The sequence below is a fragment of the Scophthalmus maximus genome, chromosome 14 (genome assembly GCF_022379125.1).
Source record: "Scophthalmus maximus strain ysfricsl-2021 chromosome 14, ASM2237912v1, whole genome shotgun sequence".
Classification (NCBI taxonomy): domain Eukaryota; kingdom Metazoa; phylum Chordata; class Actinopteri; order Pleuronectiformes; family Scophthalmidae; genus Scophthalmus; species Scophthalmus maximus.
This window is the reverse complement of record NC_061528.1, coordinates 807,501-829,090: the sequence shown is the minus strand read 5'-3', so window position 1 is coordinate 829,090 and position 21,590 is coordinate 807,501. Positions and strand designations below refer to the sequence as shown.

The 21,590-nt window shown below is 50.1% G+C and overlaps 1 protein-coding gene across 1 annotated transcript; it reads right to left on the bottom strand.

Moving 5' to 3' along the window:
• Window positions 1-4,784: 4,784 nt before the first annotated feature.
• Window positions 4,785-16,628, bottom strand: frzb (frizzled related protein). The gene is made up of 9 exons (XM_047337144.1): window positions 16,541-16,628; window positions 16,080-16,328; window positions 9,797-10,045; window positions 7,845-7,880; window positions 7,585-7,644; window positions 7,102-7,167; window positions 5,958-6,162; window positions 5,636-5,699; window positions 4,785-5,503 (listed from the first exon to the last, which is right to left on the bottom strand). The coding sequence occupies exons 2-9, from the start codon at window positions 16,282-16,284 to the stop codon at window positions 5,444-5,446; spliced, it is 945 nt and encodes a 314-aa protein (XP_047193100.1). The 5' UTR covers window positions 16,285-16,328; window positions 16,541-16,628; the 3' UTR covers window positions 4,785-5,443.
• Between the last annotated feature and the right edge of the window lie 4,962 nt (window positions 16,629-21,590).

Genomic DNA, 21,590 nt, shown 5'->3' with positions numbered 1-21,590 from the left:
GTGTTATTAAAGCAGGACCTGTTCCTGTACCCCCCCTCCCCCCCCCCCCCCCCCCTCCTCCTCCTCATGCTGTGGCCAGCCGGAGGTCAGCACTGACGCAGCGCTGCTCCATAAACCACTGGAACCACTTACTGTGTGTGAGATCTATTGTTCCACCATGTGAAATGGAGCAGCACGTTGGACAAACACTCGCCGGGGTATTATGGGAACCGACCTGGTAGTGTGTGTGTGTGTGTGTGTGTGTGTGTGTGTGTGTGTGTGTGTGTGTGTGTGTGTGTGTGTGTGTGTGTGTGTGTGTGTGTGTGTGTGTGTGTGTGTGTGTGTGTGTGTGTGTGTGTGTGTGTGTGTGTGTGTGTGTGTGTGTGTGTGATGATGTCAGATTAGAATCACTCTCCTGGCCCGTGTGCGTGTCCGTGACGCTGTTCACTGATTATCACATGTAAAGTTTTCACACCGCTGCTCACAATGTGAACATCGATGTGAACAACAGAAACGCGTGTGTTCGATTGGATCTGTGTGATTTTGCTTTTTTTAACCATTTCATCGCAGCACAGACGACGGCAGCAGAAACAAACACATTCTGATATATGTATATTTCTCTGGTTATTGTCTCAGGAGTGAAACAGTTAAAACAGCAACAGATCACATGTACAACACTGGATCTAACCAAGGCTAAAACATCTGATCATAACAGAACAATTAGAGTTATTATTTCATCAAACTGGAGCTAAAACACCAGAGAACATATGACTGAAGAACATGAGTCCAAATCCGGGTTAACACACAAGATAAAACTGGACTGAACCAGGACTCAAAGAAGAAAAAGGATAGAGAGGAAAAAACATAATTAACTAGTAAAGACAGTTTGTGGAGACGTTGCAGTGTGATGCTGCTGAGAGATGCTGAACTGGATCGTTGGCTTGATGTGGATAAGGAAGCTGAAAGAGGAGGAAGAGAAGGAAAAGTGGTAAATCAGTAGTTAATGTGTAATTATTACTATAACGAATGTGGAAACCTTGAATATTTCGGAGAGTTATGAAATTGTTGAATACAGGCTGGAATGTCCTCATGGAGATGAAAACGTTCTGTAGTTTGAAAAATATGGAAGAAGAAGAAAAAACAGGCTGAAAGATTTTTGTAGAAAAACATTCACACCAATTACTGGATCTTGACCAGAGGAGAGATAAGATACTGTAGCAGTGGATGTTGGATGAATCCAGTTCTCAGACATCAGTGGAATATATTAGACCTAACCTGGGCTAAGACCTGGGTTAGAACTGGACCTAACCATGGCTAAGACCCGGGTTAGAACTGGACCTAACCATGGCTAAGACCCGGGTTAGAACTGGACCTAACCATGGCTAAGACCCGGGTTAGAACTGGACCTAACCATGGCTAAGACCTGGGTTAGAACTGGACCTAACCATGGCTAAGACCCGGGTTAGAACTGGACCTAACCTGGGCTAAGACCCGGGTTAGAACTGGACTTAACCTGGGCTAAGACCTGGGTTAGAACTGGACCTAACCTGGGCTAAGACCTGGGTTAGAACTGGACCTAACCTGGGCTAAGACCTGGGTTAGAACTGGACCTAACCATGGCTAAGACCCGGGTTAGAACTGGACCTAACCATGGCTAAGACCCGGGTTAGAACTGGACCTAACCTGGGCTAAGACCTGGGTTAGAACTGGACCTAACCATGGCTAAGACCCGGGTTAGAACTGGACCTAACCTGGGCTAAGACCCGGGTTAGAACTGGACTTAACCTGGGCTAAGACCTGGGTTAGAACTGGACCTAACCTGGGCTAAGACCTGGGTTAGAACTGGACCTAACCTGGGCTAAGACCTGGGTTAGAACTGGACCTAACCATGGCTAAGACCCGGGTTAGAACTGGACCTAACCATGGCTAAGACCCGGGTTAGAACTGGACCTAACCTGGGCTAAGACCTGGGTTAGAACTGGACCTAACCATGGCTAAGACCCGGGTTAGAACTGGACCTAACCTGGGCTAAGACCCGGGTTAGAACTGGACTTAACCTGGGCTAAGACCTGGGTTAGAACTGGACCTAACCTGGGCTAAGACCTGGGTTAGAACTGGACCTAACCTGGGCTAAGACCTGGGTTAGAACTGGACCTAACCTCGGCTAAGACCCGGGTTAGAACTGGACCTAACCATGGCTAAGACCCGGGTTAGAACTTGACCTAACCTGGGCTAAGACCTGGGTTAGAACTGGACCTAACCTGGGCTAAGACCCGGGTTAGAACTGGACCTAGGCTATGACCCGGGTTAGAACTGGACCTAACCTGGGCTAAAACACCTAAAGAACTGTCGACCACAACGTGGCTGAAGCAGATTTTGAAGTCAGGAGAACCTGCTCCTCTGCTGCTTCCTTTAACTTGTGGTTTGTTTGTGTTGAGAACATCTGGATGTTTGTGTGTTTGTCCAGGTTCTGCCCTCTGGTGTCGGAGAGTCACTCGTCTCTCAGCAGCTCGGTCACGAGGTGAATCCTCCGTGTGCGACTGTTCTGCTGCGTCAGCTCTCAGGAACATGAATAGATCCTCTGAGCCCGGCGGGAAACAGACGACACCTTATACCAACACCAGGTGTATTTTCAGTCCGACGCTCACGGTCGACGTGGAGGAGAAGGAGGAGGAGGAGGAGGAGGATTAGGAAGAGGAGGAGGACGAGGAGGAGTAGGAAGAGAAGGAGGACGAGGAGGAGTAGGAGGAGAAGGAGGAGGATGAGGAAGAGGAAGAGGAAGAAGAGGAGGAGGAGGAGGATTAGGAAGAGAAGGAGGACGATGAAGAGTAGGAGGAGAAGGAGGAGGATGAGGAAGAGGAAGAAGAGGAGGAGGAGGAGGATTAGGAAGAGAAGGAGGACGATGAGGAGTAGGAGGAGAAGGAGGAGGATGAGGAAGAGGAAGAAGAGGAGGAGGAGGAGGATTAGGAAGAGGAGGAGGACGAGGAGGAGTAGGAAGAGGAGGAGGACGAGGAGGAGTAGGAAGAGAAGGAGGACGAGGAGGAGTAGGAGGAGAAGGAGGAGGATGAGGAAGAGGAAGAAGAGGAGGAGGAGGATTAGGAGGAGGACGAGGAGGAGTAGGAAGAGGAGGAGGACGAGGAGGAGTAGGAAGAGGAGGAGGACGAGGAGGAGTAGGAAGAGAAGGAGGACGAGGAGGAGTAGGAGGAGAAGGAGGAGGATGAGGAAGAGAAAGAGGACGAGGAGGAGTAGGAGGATGAGTAGGAGGAGGAAGAGGAAGAAGAGGAGGAAGAAGAGGAGGAGGAGGAGGATTAGGAAGAAGAGGAGGAAGAAGAGGAGGAGGAGGAGTAGGAGGACGAAGAGGAGTAGGAGGAGGAGGACGAGGAAGAGAAGGAGGACGAGTTGGAGTAGGAAGAGAAGGAGGACGAGGAGGAGTAGGAGGACAAGGAAGAGTAGGAGGACGAAGAGGAGAAGGAGGAGGAAGAGGAAGAGGAGAAGGAAGAGGAGGAGGAGGCTGAGGAGGAGAAGGAAAAGGAGGAGGGGGGCGAGGACGAGGAGGACAATGAGGAGGACGAGGAAGACGAGGACAAGGAAGAGGAGGAAGAGGACAAGGAGGACGAGCAGGAGTGGGGGGAAAAGGAGGATGAGGACGAGGAGGAGTGGGAGGAGGTGGAGGAAGACAAGGAGGATGAGGACGAGGAGGTGGAGGAGGTCAAGGAGGAGGAGGAGGAGGAGGAGTAATAGCAGTAAATCCATGAAAACATTTTCTCTTCTCTCATGGAAACTGCAGCTGAGAAAACACTGCTGAAAATTAGTAGCCAGGAACTACTGGAAGCACGCCTACACACACACACGCACGCATGCATGCATGCACGCACACGCGCACACACACACACACACATAGACGCACACGCACGCACACACACACACACACACACACACACACACACACACACACACACACACACACACACACACACACACACACTGGCTGCTGCTCAGTACTGTTAAACAAACTGGTCCGTCAGTAAGAAACAGTGAAGGTCTGAAGGTTCAGATCCTTCGTCATGTTTCAGTCTATATTTAGATTAATTCTTCATAAACCATCTGAACCAGAGAATAAACATCTTTACAGTCTGGCGTTAATAAAAACTGATGAAACATTATAACGTGAACGTTTGTACCACACAAACATGTTTTCATGTAGTTGCAGCTCTGGTTGAGGCCGCGTTGTCAGACCACGACACGATAAGAGATCACAACGTGATTAGTTGTACAGTAGATTCATATTATCGTTTCCTACAACAGTATTTAAATCTGGAAGAGCAGCGAACACGACATATTCTGGACTGTTTAGTTCAACAACCGTATTCAACACGACGTAGAAACATGGAGACTCACATGGAGGTCGGTCCACCTCGTGACTATATTTAACTTATATATGAACACAGAGTTATGGACAATATATTCAATTTCTAAATATCTAAATATGACACACTGTAGCTTTAAAGATACCTTGTCTTCGGGCCAACACAAACACCTTCAGGCTGCGACCGTTGCCATCAGGACTTGACTGTTGCCGGTTTAAAAAAATTATTATTATTGCATTGCATGCACAGTCGAATACTTCAAAAAAGGCTTAAAACTTAAAACTTTTCTTCAAAAAAAACTTTTAACTTACTGAATTTTAAGCAACTGTTCTTATGCTTGTTTTATTTTATGATCCTGCTTTTACTCTCTAGCACTTTGCCATCTGCACAAAGTATAATATTTATTATTATTATTGTCACAAAAACACCAACAATCCATGAAATTAGAAGAAGTTATCCAACATTTATTATGTATCAGCAATAATTATTACTAGTAATTCTCATTGGATTCATGGACAGACTTTTAGTGCCACCGCTCTTACATCATCCTCGAAGAGACACAGTGTCTCTGTGTAGTTTTATGTCTCTGTGTAGTTGTAGTTGTCCACGTGTGGATCACACGACACTGAAGACGTTAACTCTCCGTTGCCCTCGTTCGTTGCTCCGGTTGCTGTTGCTGCACATTTGAATCCTCTTTCCTCACGTTCGGTTAAAGTTCAGGTCGTGGTTACAGACCTATCATCAGAGTCCAAATGTCCATTTTTAAAACGCCCTCTATCCTGTTGCCATGGTAAACTGGCCAACATCCAGGGTCAATAAAGCAACATGGCTTCCACCGAAAAGACATTTGTTCCAAAAAAAAAGTGTCACGTACAGACTGAGCTCAGAAGCTCCACCCCCTCTTGTCTTTATTGAATGCACACACACGCACGCACACACACACACACACACACACACACAAACACACTCATTAAACGCACACTAAATAATGATTGTGCAAAGAAAATAAAAGACCAAAATCAGACGGATGAAGAGATGAACTACATTCAGCCACAACAGCCTGTTATAGTGCAATATCCACACACACACATCAGATCTCATTGGCGAGTCCCGCGCTGACCTCCTCGACCTCTGCCCTGCAGGATATGATCCCATCTCTGGACAGAAAGACAGGAAGTGACAGTGACGTCAGTGGAGCGGTGCTACGTTATCGAACCTCCACCTGCTGCAGGTGTGTTCACGTAGTAAATATCAGAATGTGCTGCCCTTTGATTGGACGTGATTCTCACCTTGAGCTTCTTGCTCATCTTGTCCTTCCACTTCTGAGCGATGGAGCTGTCAATCAGAAGCAACCTACAAACACACAGGGAGGTTTATGACCCGCAGAGTTTTTATTATACAACGTCGGGAGAATTCATACGGTTCAATATAAAATAATAACACAAGGCTGATTCAGCTGCAGAGGGGACGAGCTGTGACGCTACATGACGCATCAAAGAAGGTTTTATCATAGAGGCGAGAGTTTAAACTCATCTAGTTGATATGTGGATGACGAGATGACAAGCTGGGCTATTGACGTGTCAGTGTTTTGTTTTTTTCAGCTGCTCATACCTGGACGTCTCCTCGTTCTCGTAGCCCATGATGAGGTACTCCTCCCCCAGGGCCAGAGGAGGACACAGGCAGGAGGACGAGTAGTAGAGCGTCTGCGTCTCCTTGGGGATGTTGACCAGAGAAGACTTGAGCACCTCCTTCACCTCCACCACTGCCGTGGGCTCCAGGCCGCGGTTCCTCACCTCGCGCACCCGTGCCCGGATCACTGCAGGTGAGGATCATCGGCGTACATGCGCACAAAGACATCACAATGAATCAGCTTCGCCATGTGACTGCGAATTTTTAGCGTTAAGATTATTAAAGTTTGGTCGCCGGATCATTTATATTCGTGACGTGAGTAAATGACCGTTCTCTGTAGGAGGATCTCTGTGCTAATTGACTTTCGCGACAATAATATCCACTGCTACAATAATCTGTACAATCACAAGTAGCAAGAGGTGGAAGCTGCAGAATGTGAAGTCATGAGTGAAATCATCAGCAGCAGCAGTTGAATTATAAAGAGCAGCATGGCGTGCACGTTGACACACCACCAGGCTCTTGTTTGAATTATATCTGAATATTTTGGAAGTGAGCTCTTGTTTTTCATGACGGCTGGAAAAAAAAATCTGAAATCTTCCCCAAATGGATCCAAAGGGATTCGTGAGCCGCAGAGGTCCACATGGAAATAAATCTCTGCCGGATTTGCCAAATCGTGCCTCATCATCTCTCAGTCTCTCGTGTAAAGTAGGAGACCGATCGGCACCAGAACCTTCCCCACAACACGAAGGAGGAAAACTGATGTTAGAGGAAAGAATCTGCTGAAGAGCTCCGAGAGTGTGTTTGTCCGTCAGATGAAAGGTCTGGTTTGGAAATGGACCAGAACCTCACCACAGACTCGCTGTACAGCCTGAATGATCCGCTCAAAATCATATGTGTGGTTTGTGTTTGTCTATTGTTCAATCAGAACATAATTTTATATAACATAAAGATATGAAAGCAACTAAACACTGTTCTCAAATATGTTTCATTTAAGTGGGATCAAAAGGAATTAAACACTGTTACAGGGAAACATTGGATTATTATTACATTATCTCATATACTGATGAATTGTCACTCATTCAAATTCATATCAGAGTAAAATTGAAGAAGGTCCCAGACGACTCACCGTAGTTGTAGTTGTTCCTCAGGTAGTTTTTCAGAATCATCCTGACGGTTTTACATCGACAGCGATCTGCAGACAAACACACAGAGAACTGACACACACACACTGCGTTCAGGCCTCGCCTCGTGTCTCGACTCGTTGGGGATGTTGACGGTGAAAAATATTTGCACTATATCCAAAAAGAATTGCGTTTGATATTCGTAACCAATGTACCAACGTGAGGAAGCCAAGTTCAGATTTGAGTGTGTGTTAAAAAGGTCGGGATATGACTTATTTTGGAAAGATCGCCAGCCCTGGGTCAGGAGGTGGGCTTTGGTCCCCAGTTTCCCAGAATGCATTGCAAGCTGGTTCATGTGCCTGCTGCCGTGTTTGTGTGATATCGGATGGTAGACACGACTTTTCAAGGTGGTTGTGTAGTTACAGTCGTGTGAATGTGAGCGAAGACGAGGCTGAAGTGGGACAAAGACGGGCGGACGGACGGGTTACCTCCGTTTGGTCCTCTGCAGTGGAGGTTGTTCGCGGCAGTCGGAAAGTCTGGACTGGATTCTGTCAAGGGACGAAACACAGGAGAGAACTGACTGTTGGTGAACTGGTTTCAAGACTTTGTTGTTTTGTTGTGATGTGACCAACTGGTCGAGTTGTTGCTCTGACACTTGTGGAACTAATGTCTCAACAACCTCAGCAGGAAAGTTTGTGGGAAACCAAACAAAGCTTGTACAGAGAGAAAGTTGAAGGTTAGGCCTCACCTGGATTACACCTGGCTGGTTCCGGGTAATATGGATCTACAGAGACAAGAGAGGAACCGGTCAGAGTTCGAACAGAGAGGAAACACATTGTTTCTTGAGACCATGCAGGTTCTTTTCTGGGCACGTTCGATTCTGCGGCTCCACCACTGCACAGACTCTGGCTTCAAATGACGTCACCAGCACAAGATGGCGGCTTATGAATCTGAGTCCTTCATTTTTGTACAGTGGAGGAAGTGGAAACGTGTTGTTGGTTGGGAACAGTCGTTGATTGTAATTCCTGCCCACGTCGTTGTTGTAGGTGCATCCAAGACGCAGTTGAATTTATCCATCGTCTCTGGTGTGATGAACTTACAACACCAGCAATAAACGGAGACAAAGAGATTTATGTTCCAGCAGGAGACAAACTTCTAAGAGCAACAAACCGACTGGAGTCCTGCTGAAAATCACAGGAATGGCTGAAACCATCCGCCCTGACCGAACCTCCGCGAATCAACAAATCACACCGAGGGAAAATCCCCAAGCCCCGCTGAGCCGAGTGGAGCCGAGGCAGCTGGGAGAACTGGAACCTGGGTGAGTCGTGGGGAAGGAGATGAGTTTTTATTTTCTTTACAGCAGTGGAGGACAGGGAGGGTTTTATTGAGGGTAAAGTGAGTGGGCCGCCTGCATCAAGGAGCTCTTTGAGAAGTGAAGTCGGAGGGGAAATGACTCAGGAATCAGAAACAAACTGCTGAGAGGAGAAAACATTGATGAGGCTCAGCAGAGCAGAGAAAACTACTTCCTGATGGTGAAGAGTGAATCAGACTCAGTATCAAGACTTTTACAGGAGTGGATGAAAACAGGAAGTAGGTGATGATATAAGACTAAACTTAAAATCTGACAGGTTCTGTGTCTTTGGCTTTACATGAACTTCCATTTTAAACAGACAAGAATTAAAATAAACTTTTCTCTTTTCAGTTTTTTCTTTAAGAAAAGAATGGTGTCTACCTACCTACCTACTTACCTACCTATCTATCTACCCTCCTACCTACCTATCTACCCTCTTACCTACCTATCTACCTTCTTACCTATCTATCTACCCTCCTACCTACCTATCTACCCTCTTACCTACCTATCTACCCTCTTACCTACCTATCTACCTTCTTACCTACCTATCTACCCTCTTACCTACCTATCTACCCTCTTACCTATCTATCTACCCTCCTACCTACCTATCTACCCTCTTACCTATCTATCTACCCTCTTACCTGCCTATCTACCTTCTTACCTATCTATCTACCCTCCTATCTATCTACCTTCTTTCCTACCAATCTACCTTCTTTCCTACATACCTACTTACCTACCTATCTGTCTACCTTCTTTCCTACCTATCTACCTTCTTTCCTATATACCTACTTACCTACCTATCTATCTACCTTCTTTCCTATCTATCTACCCTCTTTCCTACCTATCTACCTGCTTTCCTACATACCTACTTACCTACCTATCTATCTACCTTCTTTCCTATCTATCTACCCTCTTTCCTACCTATCTACCTGCTTTCCTACATACCTACTTACCTACCTATCTATCTAAATTCTTTCCTATCTATCTACCCTGATACCTATCTACCTTCTTACCTACCTATCTACCTTCTTTCCTACCTATCTACCTTTTTTCCTACATACCTACTTACCTACCTATCTATCTACCTTCTTTCCTACCTATCTACCCTCCTACCTACCTATCTACTTACCTATCCATCTTTCCAAACTATATATTTTGTCCAAACTTCAGTTAAAAACATCAACACATTCTACTCGTGGTTAAATGTCACAATGGTTCAACAGTTTTATATGAGTCATGAAAACTCAATTAAGTTATTTCTCATTATTTCCTCCTTTTTGACATTTACAGAAATATAAATTCAGACCATATTACAGGGAAACTGAACGAAACAAAGACGCGTCAGATACCTGGTCCCTCTGCCTTGACGATGGCCTCGGGCGAGATGCAGACGCCGCGGTCGTACAGCGGCAGCTCGTTGCAGGCCAGGCTGTCGGGCCAGCTGTGGTTGTAGCGCTTCATCACCGGCTCGCAGCCCGACTTCGCGCGCTCGCACACGGCCTTGCAGGGTTTGATGGGTTCGTGCTGGAAGTCGATGGTGCAGATGGGAGCGTACATGGCGCACAGGAAGAAGAGCAGGTCGGGGCTGCAGCCGGTACCTAGGCACAGACAGGTGAAACATGAACTGAATTTACACTTCAGATAAACTTCTGCTGTGGGTTTTTTTCCATCGGTGGACATTTCGCCCACTGGGTGGTTGTTGCCCACGGCAGCGCTTCACTAACATCTGAGCCTCAGATGCGCTGTCAGCTCCCATGATGCACCACTAACTGGAGCGTGTCATGTGGAGGTGTAATGTGGGAGAACTTCCTGGACTCCTGCTGGTCCTGGAAGTAAAAGTCCCGTTCAGTTTTCCCACAGCCGGTGCAACGTGACAGGAGGAGCTGAGGTGAACGACTGTGTGAGAAAATATCTGCTGCTTTGATTTTTTTAAAAGCTCAAAGTTTACTCATTTTGGGTTTTTTGACTGTTGTGAAGTGAACATGTTCACGTGTGCCTCAGGGAACAGAGGTCCACATGTACTTTGGGTTATTTTATTTTGAAGCTAATACTTTTGTACTTCTACTGACGGTTGTCATCATATCAGCCGACTATTTTTACTTGAGTAGAAGATCTGAGCTCATCTTCCTCCTCTTGCTCATCTCTAACCTCAGTGAAGAAACGGTGCGTTCAGGGACTCACACAGGACGGGACCAGAAAGAGCAGCACAGGAATTTAATTAAATTTTTTTCTTTCCAGTGGCCGACTGCGGTTTGGCCGCGCAGATTCACAGTGAAGTCACAGAGATGAACTTGTGACCCGTTGCTGCCTCCTGCTCTGTGGCCTGCACATCTTTCATTAGGACATTTTTTCCAGTTAGAGCTTGTTGCTTTTCCACTTTCTCTCTCCGACCTCAGCTTTGCTCCAAGTTCAGCCAAAACCTAAATGTACGAACTCACGACTGCGTCTGCTTCATGAAATATGTTGGAAGCTAACGAGGTTTCCCCACAAGCCTTCACAGAATCTTCACCACAGAGCAGAGTCCAGATCCGAACGGCAGAGACGTCCAGTCCTGCTCAGTGTTACAGCCAACGGGCCAACCAGCTAACTCACTGCAGGTTTATATATTTCATCTCCACACACGTAGACAATGAAACGTCTCGTCGAGACATTTCACTCTGAACACAGTCGTGAGATTCATCCAGTGGGACCATGAACCAAGTGGAAATCTAACTGCTGTCATCCGAGCTGTAGATAATGCTCATGTGGCTAAAGACGAGGAGCAGCTGATCCAACAAGAAACAAACAGAGACAAAATCTACACACAACCAAACTCTTCATATTTTAAAAGTTCCCTTTCTGAATATTCAAGTCAACACAGGAGATCTACAGTTCAGCATCACTCTTGAACTTGTCAGTGTCGCATCAGAATGATTTTCAAGCTTTTATCTTAAAGTAAAATATTTGTATAATGTTGCTTTAAAGTTAAATATGTGACAGAATCAAACAGTTTGTTTAAAGTGTTTAAAGCCTCAGTATCTACGTCTGTCCTGAAGGTCCAGCTGATCACGACTCAACTGTCTGTTTCAGAAACTGATGAACGCAGCTTCACCGACTTTGACGAGAACTTTGGATCCTGACGTGTCGTCTTAACACAAACCTACTGTACGACAGCTTCATGTCCATATTCTAAAACAGCGACATCACTGTGTTGAATCGTGACACAGTCTGACGACGTCAGCGACTCACTGAACAAAAGCAATGGTGCAATATTTACTCTCCACGGACGGAGACGTCGAGACGAAGCAACACTCACATAGTCAAATATATATCCAGTTTACAGGTGGAGATAATGTACGCGCAGACTTTTTTAGAGCAGCTTTATTAGCTGAACTTATCAAAGACACACAGAGGTGTTGATATTCGGTATCAGCAGGAATGTGGAGAAGAAAAACTTCACCTCTGCAGAAATCTCAAAATATTAATCGAAACATTAAACCAAAAACGATCTGCGTGGTTCGATGCCGACGGGAGAAAATATTCTTCTGTATAATTTGGGTGAACTTTTAACATTGAGGCCAGTTTGTGTGTGTGTGTGTGTGTGTGTGTGTGTGCATGTGCGTGTGTGTGTTTAATAATCAGCTATCAGAGTTAATTTAGTTTTATGAGTTTGGGCTGCAGTGAATCATAAACCGGGGGTTTGGCAGTGGTGCAGCTGGACGATGATGAACGTTCACACAGTTACACGTTCACTGAATTCACCTGGATTCTCCCTCCAACACTGAGATGTGGTGGACGTGAAGATACTTCATCATGAAAACACTGATTCTTACTCCTCATCAGATTAGTTGGAACCTTTTTTTTTTGAAGCCTGGAAAAGTAAAACCATCTTTGAAATGGAAAGAAAACAATCCCAGAATGCTGTGACCCCGGTGACCTGCCGCTCCGAGCCGACCGGAGGTCGTTCCAGTGGCCGGGAGCCGAAGCAACGACATTCCTGTCTGGTATTCCAGAGGTTTTAAGGAACAGGAGAGAGAGTTGTTCTTGGACCTTTGGAACGTTCAGACGAATCCTCTGCACTTTACGTCTAACGAAATGCATGTACGTAATATTCAGGCACCCAGGGAGGGTTGGTAGAGACGAGTCGACAGTGTGAAGACGCCATTCATTTTAAAACACTCTCTGTCCATACGGATCTGAAAACACACGTCACATCACCTGGTCACCTGGAAGTAGATCGTCTCCTCTGCAGTTACTATACCAACCAGGAACAGTGATGGTGAAAAGTCAGAGCAGGGACGATGAGGTGGAAGTGTAGTGACGTCGAGTCATGATGAGAACTGTCGTCTGTGTCATCGTTTATAAACTGAAACACGACCTGGAGTTTTCACACGTCTCTGATTCAGAGGCTGGAAAACTCTGTGACTGATGAGAGTTTAAAAAACACATTGTTTCTGATGGTTTTCATTGGTACCAGTGGAGATGACCCAGTGTTTCAATGGGGCTTTTTTAACCCAAATTGGGTAAAATAAAGTTCTTCTGTAACACCAGTTATTTTTTCTGGGAAACTGAAATAAATTTTGGAAAGAATATTCCTGGGAAACTCCCAGAAGTGGTTTCCTGACCTCAGGGATGTTCTTTCTGTGACCAGACTGACGCAGCTTGTTCACAATGTTTGTTCTGGACGAAGTTCATCCCTCTGTGGTTCATCTGGTTGTTCGAGGCCTGAGTGAAGGAACAGAACCAGTGATACGTTGGACCGTGTTGGACCGCGTTGGACTGTGTTGGACCGCATTGGACCGTGTTGGACCACGTTAGACCACGTTGGACCGTGTTGGACCGTGTTGGACTGTGTTGGACTGTGTTGGACTGTGTTGGACCACGTTAGACCACGTTGGACCGTGTTGGACCGTGTTGGACTGTGTTGGACTGTGTTGGACCACGTTAGACCACGTTGGACCGCGTTGGACCGTTTTGGACCGTGTTGGATCACGTTGGTGCATGTTGGACCACTTTGGACCGTGTTGGACTGTGTTGGACCGTGTTGGTCCATGTTGGACCACGTTGGACCATGTTGGTCCATGTTGGACCACGTTGGATCGTGTTGGTCCATGTTGGACCACATTGGTCCACGTTGGACCACGTTGGACCACATTGGTCCACGTTGGACCACGTTGGATCGTGTTGGTCCTAGTTGGACCACGTTGGATCGTGTTGGACCACGTTGGACCACGTTGGTCCACGTTGGACCACGTTGGACCACGTTGGATCGTGTTGGTCCATGTTGGACCACGTTGGTCCACGTTGGACCACGTTGGACCACGTTGGATCGTGTTGGTCCATGTTGGACCACGTTGGACCACGTTGGTCCACGTTGGACCACGTTGGACCATGTTGGTCCATGTTGGACCACGTTGGATCGTGTTGGTCCATGTTGGACCACATTGGTCCACGTTGGACCACGTTGGATCATGTTGGTCCTAGTTGGACCACGTTGGATCGTGATGGTCCATGTTGGACCATGTTGGACCACGTTGGATCGTGTTGGTCCATGTTGGACCACGTTGGACCACGTTGGTCCACGTTGGACCACGTTGGACCACGTTGGATCGTGTTGGTCCATGTTGGACCACGTTGGACCACGTTGGTCCACGTTGGACCACGTTGGACCACGTTGGATCGTGTTGGTCCATGTTGGACCACGTTGGACCACGTTGGTCCACGTTGGACCACGTTGGATCGTGTTGGTCCTAGTTGGACCACGTTGGTCCACGTTGGACCACGTTGGATCGTGTTGGTCCTAGTTGGACCACGTTGGTCCTAGTTGGACCACGTTGGTCCACGTTGGTCCTAGTTGGACCACGTTGGTCCACGTTGGACCACGTTGGATCGTGTTGGTCCATGTTGGACCACGTTGGACCGTGTTGGTCCATATTGGACCACGTTGGTCCTTGTTGGACCACGTTGGACTGTGTTGGTCCATGTTGGACCACGTTGGACCGTGTTGGTCCATGTTGGACCACGTTGGATCGTGTTGGTCCTAGTTGGACCACGTTGGTCCACGTTGGACCACGTTGGACCGTGTTGGTCCATGTTGGACCACGTTGGATCGTGTTGGTCCTAGTTGGACCACGTTGGTCCACGTTGGACCACGTTGGATCGTGTTGGTCCATGTTGGACCACGTTGGACCGTGTTGGTCCATGTTGGACCACGTTGGTCCTTGTTGGACCCCGCTGGACCTTGTTGGACCAGGGCCACAGTGAGACCAGCAGTTGGCTGTAACTCTGACCAGCTCTGTGAAGTATCACTGAAATGTTTTTCCCCTTTTTTTTTCATCAGCGTCATCAGAACGACGGCTCCAACAGAAATGTTTCCATGGTCACTGAGTGAACTGACCGTTGAAGGTTTCCAGCTCCGCTCCGTCGGTTTGATCCCGACGTGCAGTGGTGAGCACCGCCTCTCGTCGGCGGGATTCACCACAGACCTAAAATAGCCACATGATACTTCTCGTGAACATGAACTGATGTACAGGAAACCCACAACGTCTCAGACACTCGTCTGCTGAAAAGGACAAACAAACTTTATCTTGAGAGAGAAAAACCCTGTTGAAAAGTTTTTCTTTTGGGCAACAGAACTAATATTCAACCATAAATGAAGCAGGTCGCTTCAAAGCAACGTATCAAATACTAAAGGTCCAGTGAAGAGAACCAATCGTCTCATGACTGGTCACTGAGTTCCTGCCTCCATCCATCAGGTCTGTGGTTCGCCAAGATAGAAAATGTTATTCTCATAACTCATAACTCTGGATCATCCACAGAATGGAGGAAAGTTGTTCCTCTGAAACACAAACTGAATTCCTTCTTCCTCTATTGTACTGCATCAAATCATCTCTGGTTCTTGGCGCAGAATGTTTGAGAATGAGGCCGAACAGGAAACAGGAAACTGTCAGAGACAGAATCCGACTGGAGAAGCAGTAATCAGGTGAACTAAACCTTTAATATCTACTCTGACCAGAGACATCTCCTCATATTTTCTCTCATATGATGACGGATCCTTAATATTTCTGTTCTGGCTCTCTCCTTTCTTACTTTCATCATAAAGATTCATGATCACATCAGATAGATTTAGTTTTAAAAAAGTTTAATAGTTAGTTTATGATTATATGAAACTGAGTGAAGCGGCAGGAAGATGTTTGTATCATTTAACAGGTTATTAAAAAAGTTGATAATTTATTTTTTATTGTTTCGGCTCCGACTGAATCAATCTACGTAGTTTATGATGAACATTATTTAGTCATAATTTATATAAAATTGAAATCTTTTTTCATGATTTTGATTTTAAATGTTCTTAAATGAAAAGTTGCAAAAGAAGCCAAAAGATGATAAACTGTGAAGTTAAATAAATAATAATAAATAAGTTCATAGCAGAAATTTTGAACAGTGACAATAATTTTGATTGTTGTCAGTTAATGAACTGTAATGAACTGTTAATTACAGTTGATTAAAGTTAATAAAAGTTGACTAAAGTTAATAAATGTTGATTAAAGTTAATGAACTGATAATCACAGTTGATTAAAGTTAATGAAGAGTTGATCAACAGCTGATCAACAGATCAATAACTTGGAAGGTGGAGGGTCGACGCCCCTCACTCACCCAGCAGCCCCTCGAACTGCTCGATGGCGAGCACCGCGTTGTCCTGCGTGCTGTGGTGGAGGTGGTTCGGCATCTTCGTCATGTTCCACGGCATCGAGCGGCACAGCGGGATCCGCACCGACTCGCAGGACGCGGCGCGGACCGCGGCCGGACACAGCGCGCAGCACGCGGCCAGCAGAGCCACGGAGAGGCCGGGGAGGCGCATGAGGAGGAGAGGGGAAGGCAGAGGAGCGCGTGGGGCTCCGGTGGGTCGGTCCTCCGGTGGGTCGGGGCTCCTGGTCGGTCCTCCGGTGGGTCGGGGCTCCGGTGGGTCGGTCCTCCGGTGGGTCGGGGCTCCTGGTCGGTCCTCCGGTGGGTCGGGGCTCCTGGTCGGTCCTCCGGTGGGTCGGTCCTACGGTGGGTCGGGGCTCCTGGTCGGTCCTCCGGTGGGTCGGGGCTCCGGTGGGTCGGGGCTCCGGTGGGTCGGGGCTCCTGGTCGGTCCTCCGGTGGGTCGGGGCTCCGGTGGGTCGGGGCTCCTGGTCGGTCCTCCGGTGGGTCGGGGCTCCTGGTCGGTCCTCCGGTGGGTCGGTCCTACGGTGGGTCGGGGCTCCTGGTCGGTCCTCCGGTGGGTCGGTCCTCCGGTGGGTCGGGAGTTAAATCCAACCGGGACAAGTTTTCCGCTGATTGAGTCTGAAGAGTCTGCGGGAGTTTGTCACTGAGGAGGGAGGAGGAGCAGCTGTCTTATCCTCTTCCTCCCTCCTTCTCTCTTCACCTCCTTCTCTCCAACTCCCCTCCTTCCCTCACCTCCACCTCCCCTTTTTTCTCTCCTTCCCTCCTCACTCCTCCTCCTCCTCCTCCTCACCCCTCCTCCTCCTCACCCCTCCTCCCCCTCACCCCACCTCTCTTCATCTCTCCTTCCCTCACCTCCTCCCCTTTTTTCTCTCCTTCCCTCCTCACCCCTCTCCTTCCCTCACCTCCTCCTCACCCCTCCTCACTCCTCACCCCTCCTCCTCCTCACCCCTCTCCTTCCCTCCTCACCCCTCCTCCCCTCACCCCTCTCCTTCCCTCACCTCCTCCTCACCCCCTCACCTCCCCTCCTCCTCCTCACCCCTCCTCCTCCTCACCCCTCTCCTTCCCTCACCTCCCCTCCTCCTCCTCACCCCTCCTCACTCCTCACCCCTCCTCCTCCTCACCCCTCTCCTTCCCTCCTCACCCCTCCTCCCCTCACCCCTCTCCTTCCCTCACCTCCTCCTCACCCCTCACCCCTCCTCCTCCTCACCCCCTCACCTCCCCTCCTCCTCCTCACCCCTCCTCCTCCTCACCCCTCTCCTTCCCTCACCTCCCCTCCTCCTCCTCACCCCTCCTCACTCCTCACCCCTCCTCACTCCTCACCCCTCCTCCTCCTCCTCCTCACCCCTCTCCTTCCCTCACCTCCCCTCACCCCTCTCCTTCCCTCACCTCCCCTCCTCCTCCTCACCCCTCTCCTTCCCTCACCTCCCCTCCTCCTCCTCACCCCTCTCCTTCCCTCACCTCCTCCTCACCCCTCCTCCTCACCCCTCTCCTTCCCTCACCTCCCCTCACCCCTCTCCTTCCCTCACCTCCCCTCACCCCTCTCCTTCCCTCCTCCCCTCACCCCTCCTCCTCCTCACTCCTCACCCCTCTCCTTCCCTCACCTCCTCCTCACCCCTCCTCCCCTCACCCCTCCTCCTCCTCACTCCTCACCCCCTCTCCTTCCCTCCTCACCCCTCCTCCCCTCACCTCTCTCCTTCCCTCACCTCCTCCTCACCCCTCCTCCTCCTCACCCCCTCTCCTTCCCTCCTCCCCTCACCCCTCCTCCTCCTCACTCCTCACCCCTCCTCCTCCTCACCCCCTCTCCTTCCCTCCTCCCCTCACCCCTCCTCCTCCTCACTCCTCACCCCCTCTCCTTCCCTCCTCACCCCTCCTCCCCTCATCCCTCCTCCTCCTTCCCTCCTCACCCCTCCTCCCCTCACCCCTCCTCCCCTCACCCCTCCTCCTCACTCCTCACCCCCTCTCCTTCCCTCCTCCCCTCACCCCTCCTCCTCCTCACTCCTCACCCCTCTCCTTCCCTCACCTCCTCCTCACCCCTCCTCCCCTCACCCCTCCTCCTCCTCACTCCTCGCCCCCTCTCCTTCCCTCCTCACCCCTCCTCCCCTCACCCCTCTCCTTCCCTCACCTCCTCCTCACCCCTCCTCCTCCTCACCCCCTCTCCTTCCCTCCTCCTCCTCACCCCTCCTCCTCCTCACCCCCTCTCCTTCCCTCCTCCCCTCACCCCTCCTCCTCCTCACTCCTCAACCCCTCTCCTTCCCTCCTCACCCCTCCTCCTCCTCACCCCCTCTCCTTCCCTCCTCACCCCTCCTCCCCTCATCCCTCCTCCTCCTTCCCTCCTCACCCCTCCTCCTCCTCACCCCTCCTTCCCTCCTCACCCCTCCTCCCCTCATCCCTCCTCCTCCTTCCCTCCTCACCCCTCCTCCCCTCATCCCTCCTCCTCCTTCCCTCCTCACCCCTCCTCCCCTCACCCCTCCTCCTCCTCACTCCTCACCCCTCTCCTTCCCTCACCTCCTCCTCACCCCTCCTCCCCTCACCCCTCCTCCTCCTCACTCCTCACCCCCTCTCCTTCCCTCCTCACCCCTCCTCCCCTCACCCCTCTCCTTCCCTCACCTCCTCCTCACCCCTCCTCCTCCTCACCCCCTCTCCTTCCCTCCTCCTCCACACCCCTCCTCCTCCTCACCCCCTCTCCTTCCCTCCTCCCCTCACCCCTCCTCCTCCTCACTCCTCAACCCCTCTCCTTCCCTCCTCACCCCTCCTCCTCCTCACCCCCTCTCCTTCCCTCCTCACCCCTCCTCCCCTCATCCCTCCTCCTCCTTCCCTCCTCACCCCTCCTCCTCCTCACCCCTCCTTCCCTCCTTCCCTCCTCACCCCTCCTCCCCTCATCCCTCCTCCTCCTTCCCTCCTCACCCCTCCTCCCCTCATCCCTCCTCCTCCTTCCCTCCTCACCCCTCCTCCCCTCATCCCTCCTCCTCCTTCCCTCCTCACCCCTCCTCCCCTCACCCCTCCTCCTCCTCACTCCTCACCCCCTCTCCTTCCCTCACCTCCTCCTCACCCCTCCTCCCCTCACCCCTCCTCCTCCTCACTCCTCACCCCCTCTCCTTCCCTCACCTCCTCCTCACCCCTCCTCCCCTCACCCCTCCTCCCCTCACCCCTCCTCCTCCTTCCCTCCTCACCCCTCCTCCCCTCACCCCTCCTCCTCCTCACTCCTCAACCCCTCTCCTTCCCTCCTCACCCCTCCTCCCCTCATCCCTCCTCCTCCTTCCCTCCTCACCCCTCCTCCCCTCATCCCTCCTCCTCCTCACTCCTCACCCCCTCTCCTTCCCTCACCTCCTCCTCACCCCTCCTCCCCTCACCCCTCCTCCTCCTCACTCCTCACCCCCTCTCCTTCCCTCACCTCCTCCTCACCCCTCCTCCCCTCACCCCTCCTCCTCCTCACTCCTCACCCCCTCTCCTTCCCTCACCTCCTCCTCACCCCTCCTCCCCTCACCCCTCCTCCCCTCACCCCTCCTCCTCCTTCCCTCCTCACCCCTCCTCCTCCTCACCCCTCTCCTTCCCTCACCTCCTCCTCACCCCTCCTCCCCTCACCCCTCCTCCCCTCACCTCCTCCTCACCCCTCCTCCTCCTCACTCCTCACCCCCTCTCCTTCCCTCCTCACCCCTCCTCCCCTCACCCCTCTCCTTCCCTCACCTCCTCCTCACCCCTCCTCCCCTCACCCCTCCTCCCCTCACCCCTCCTCCCCTCACCCCTCTCCTTCCCTCACCTCCTCCTCACCCCTCCTCCCCTCACCCCTCCTCCCCTCACCCCTCCTCCTCCTCACTCCTCACCCCCTCTCCTTCCCTCCTCACCCCTCCTCTCCTTCTCAGATTCCTTTTTGATGAAAAGTCAACAGCATTAAAGCCCCAGAAGCTTCCAGATGTGTCATAACATTTCATCAAATCACATCATGTACCTGAGTTATATATATAACTATATATATAATAAACACAACGTGAGTACTGTGGTTGAAAAGTACAGTAAAAGTACACAGTATGTGACTGATGATGTCATCATTTGACTTTACACAGTATTTATGGACTTTTTCAGTCATTTACATGAAGTGTGAAGGAAAAAAAAACATCTGACTTTAACTGAATTGTCCGAAAAACAGCGAAAGAAAGAATTTTTTTTTGACATTTCCATGTTTCAGACAGACGAGCAGCAGGTGGCGCTGCAGAGGACGAGATGATGTATAGACGTGATGGTGAGTATGGAACGAGATTATGGTCACGTGGTCCCTAATCGTCTCCTGTATAAAAGAACGGTGACTTGATTCAATGCCCTCTCCTCATTGGTCCACACATGACAACAGCTGTGTCACAATTCAGGCTCCGCCTCCTTCTGAGGCTACAATTGAAGACCGATTGTGTCATCCGTCATCGTTTCAAATCGCGTACTACACTTCCTGGGTGGATCAGTCCGGGCTGACGTATCCCAGGATTCATTGCACGATGGTGACAAACTTCCTGGTTCCGTGGGTCACTGCAGCTGTGTTGCTAGGCGACAGTGGTTAGAACAGAACACAGCTGATGTTTTTCCGTCTCTTCTGGAGCGACGTGTACATTTTATGTCTCTTTGTTCCATAGTTTTGTGATTTGATTAAGAACAAAAAAGACTGCATCTCCCAGCATGCCCTGCGGTAACCGGTCCTGATGACAGAACCTGATTTTGACGAACAACTTCTCTGAGTCTCAAGTGTTTCTGTTGAAGCAGCTGTGAACCAATCAGTGAGCCGACTGACGGTGAGGTCACTGGTTCACTGGCAGATGTTGACCTTTGACCCCCGCAAGCTTGTTGCATTAACAGCTTCGTTATGTGACACTGCAACTGTGTGTGTGTGTGTGTGTGTGTGTGTGTGTGTGTGTGTGTGCGTGTGTGATAGCAGTAACGGTTGTCAGATGTTGGAGGAGCTTCCCATGTTAGAGTTGAGTTACAGCCAACACACACACACACACAGACTCTGGGTTTTCTGACTCATGGATCAACAAGCAGAAAACTGAGTCAGCACTTTCTCTCCCATCCTTCCTTCCTCCTCTCTCCTCCTCTCTCCTCCTCTCTCCTCTCTCCTCTCTCCTCCTCTCTCCTCTCTCCTCCTCTCTCCTCCTCTCTCCTCTCTCCTCTCTCCTCCTCTCCTCTCTCCTCTCTCCTCTCTCCTCTCTCCTCTCTCCTCCTCTCTCCTCTCTCCTCTCCTCTCTCCTCTCTCCTCCTCTCTCCTCTCTCCTCTCTCCTCCTCTCTCCTCCTCTCTCCTCTCTCCTCTCTCCTCTCTCCTCCTCTCTCCTCCTCTCTCCTCTCTCCTCTCCTCCTCTCCTCTCTCCTCTCCTCCTCTCTCCTCTCTCCTCTCTCCTCCTCTCTCCTCCTCTCCTCTCTCCTCTCTCCTCCTCTCTCCTCCTCTCTCCTCTCCTCTCTCCTCCTCTCTCCTCCTCTC

Bases quoted from the DNA above. Each gene is read 5' to 3' on its own strand.
- frzb (XM_047337144.1), bottom strand. From the start codon at position 16,284: ATGCGCCTCCCCGGCCTCTCCGTGGCTCTGCTGGCCGCGTGCTGCGCG. The intron at 10,046-16,079 runs GTGAGTGAGGGG...GTCTGTGCCTAG, and splicing joins GCAGTTCGAGGGGCTGCTGG to GTACCGGCTGCAGCCCCGAC. The intron at 5,700-5,957 runs GTATGAGCAGCT...GTGTGTTTGTAG, and splicing joins GAGAACGAGGAGACGTCCAG to GTTGCTTCTGATTGACAGCT.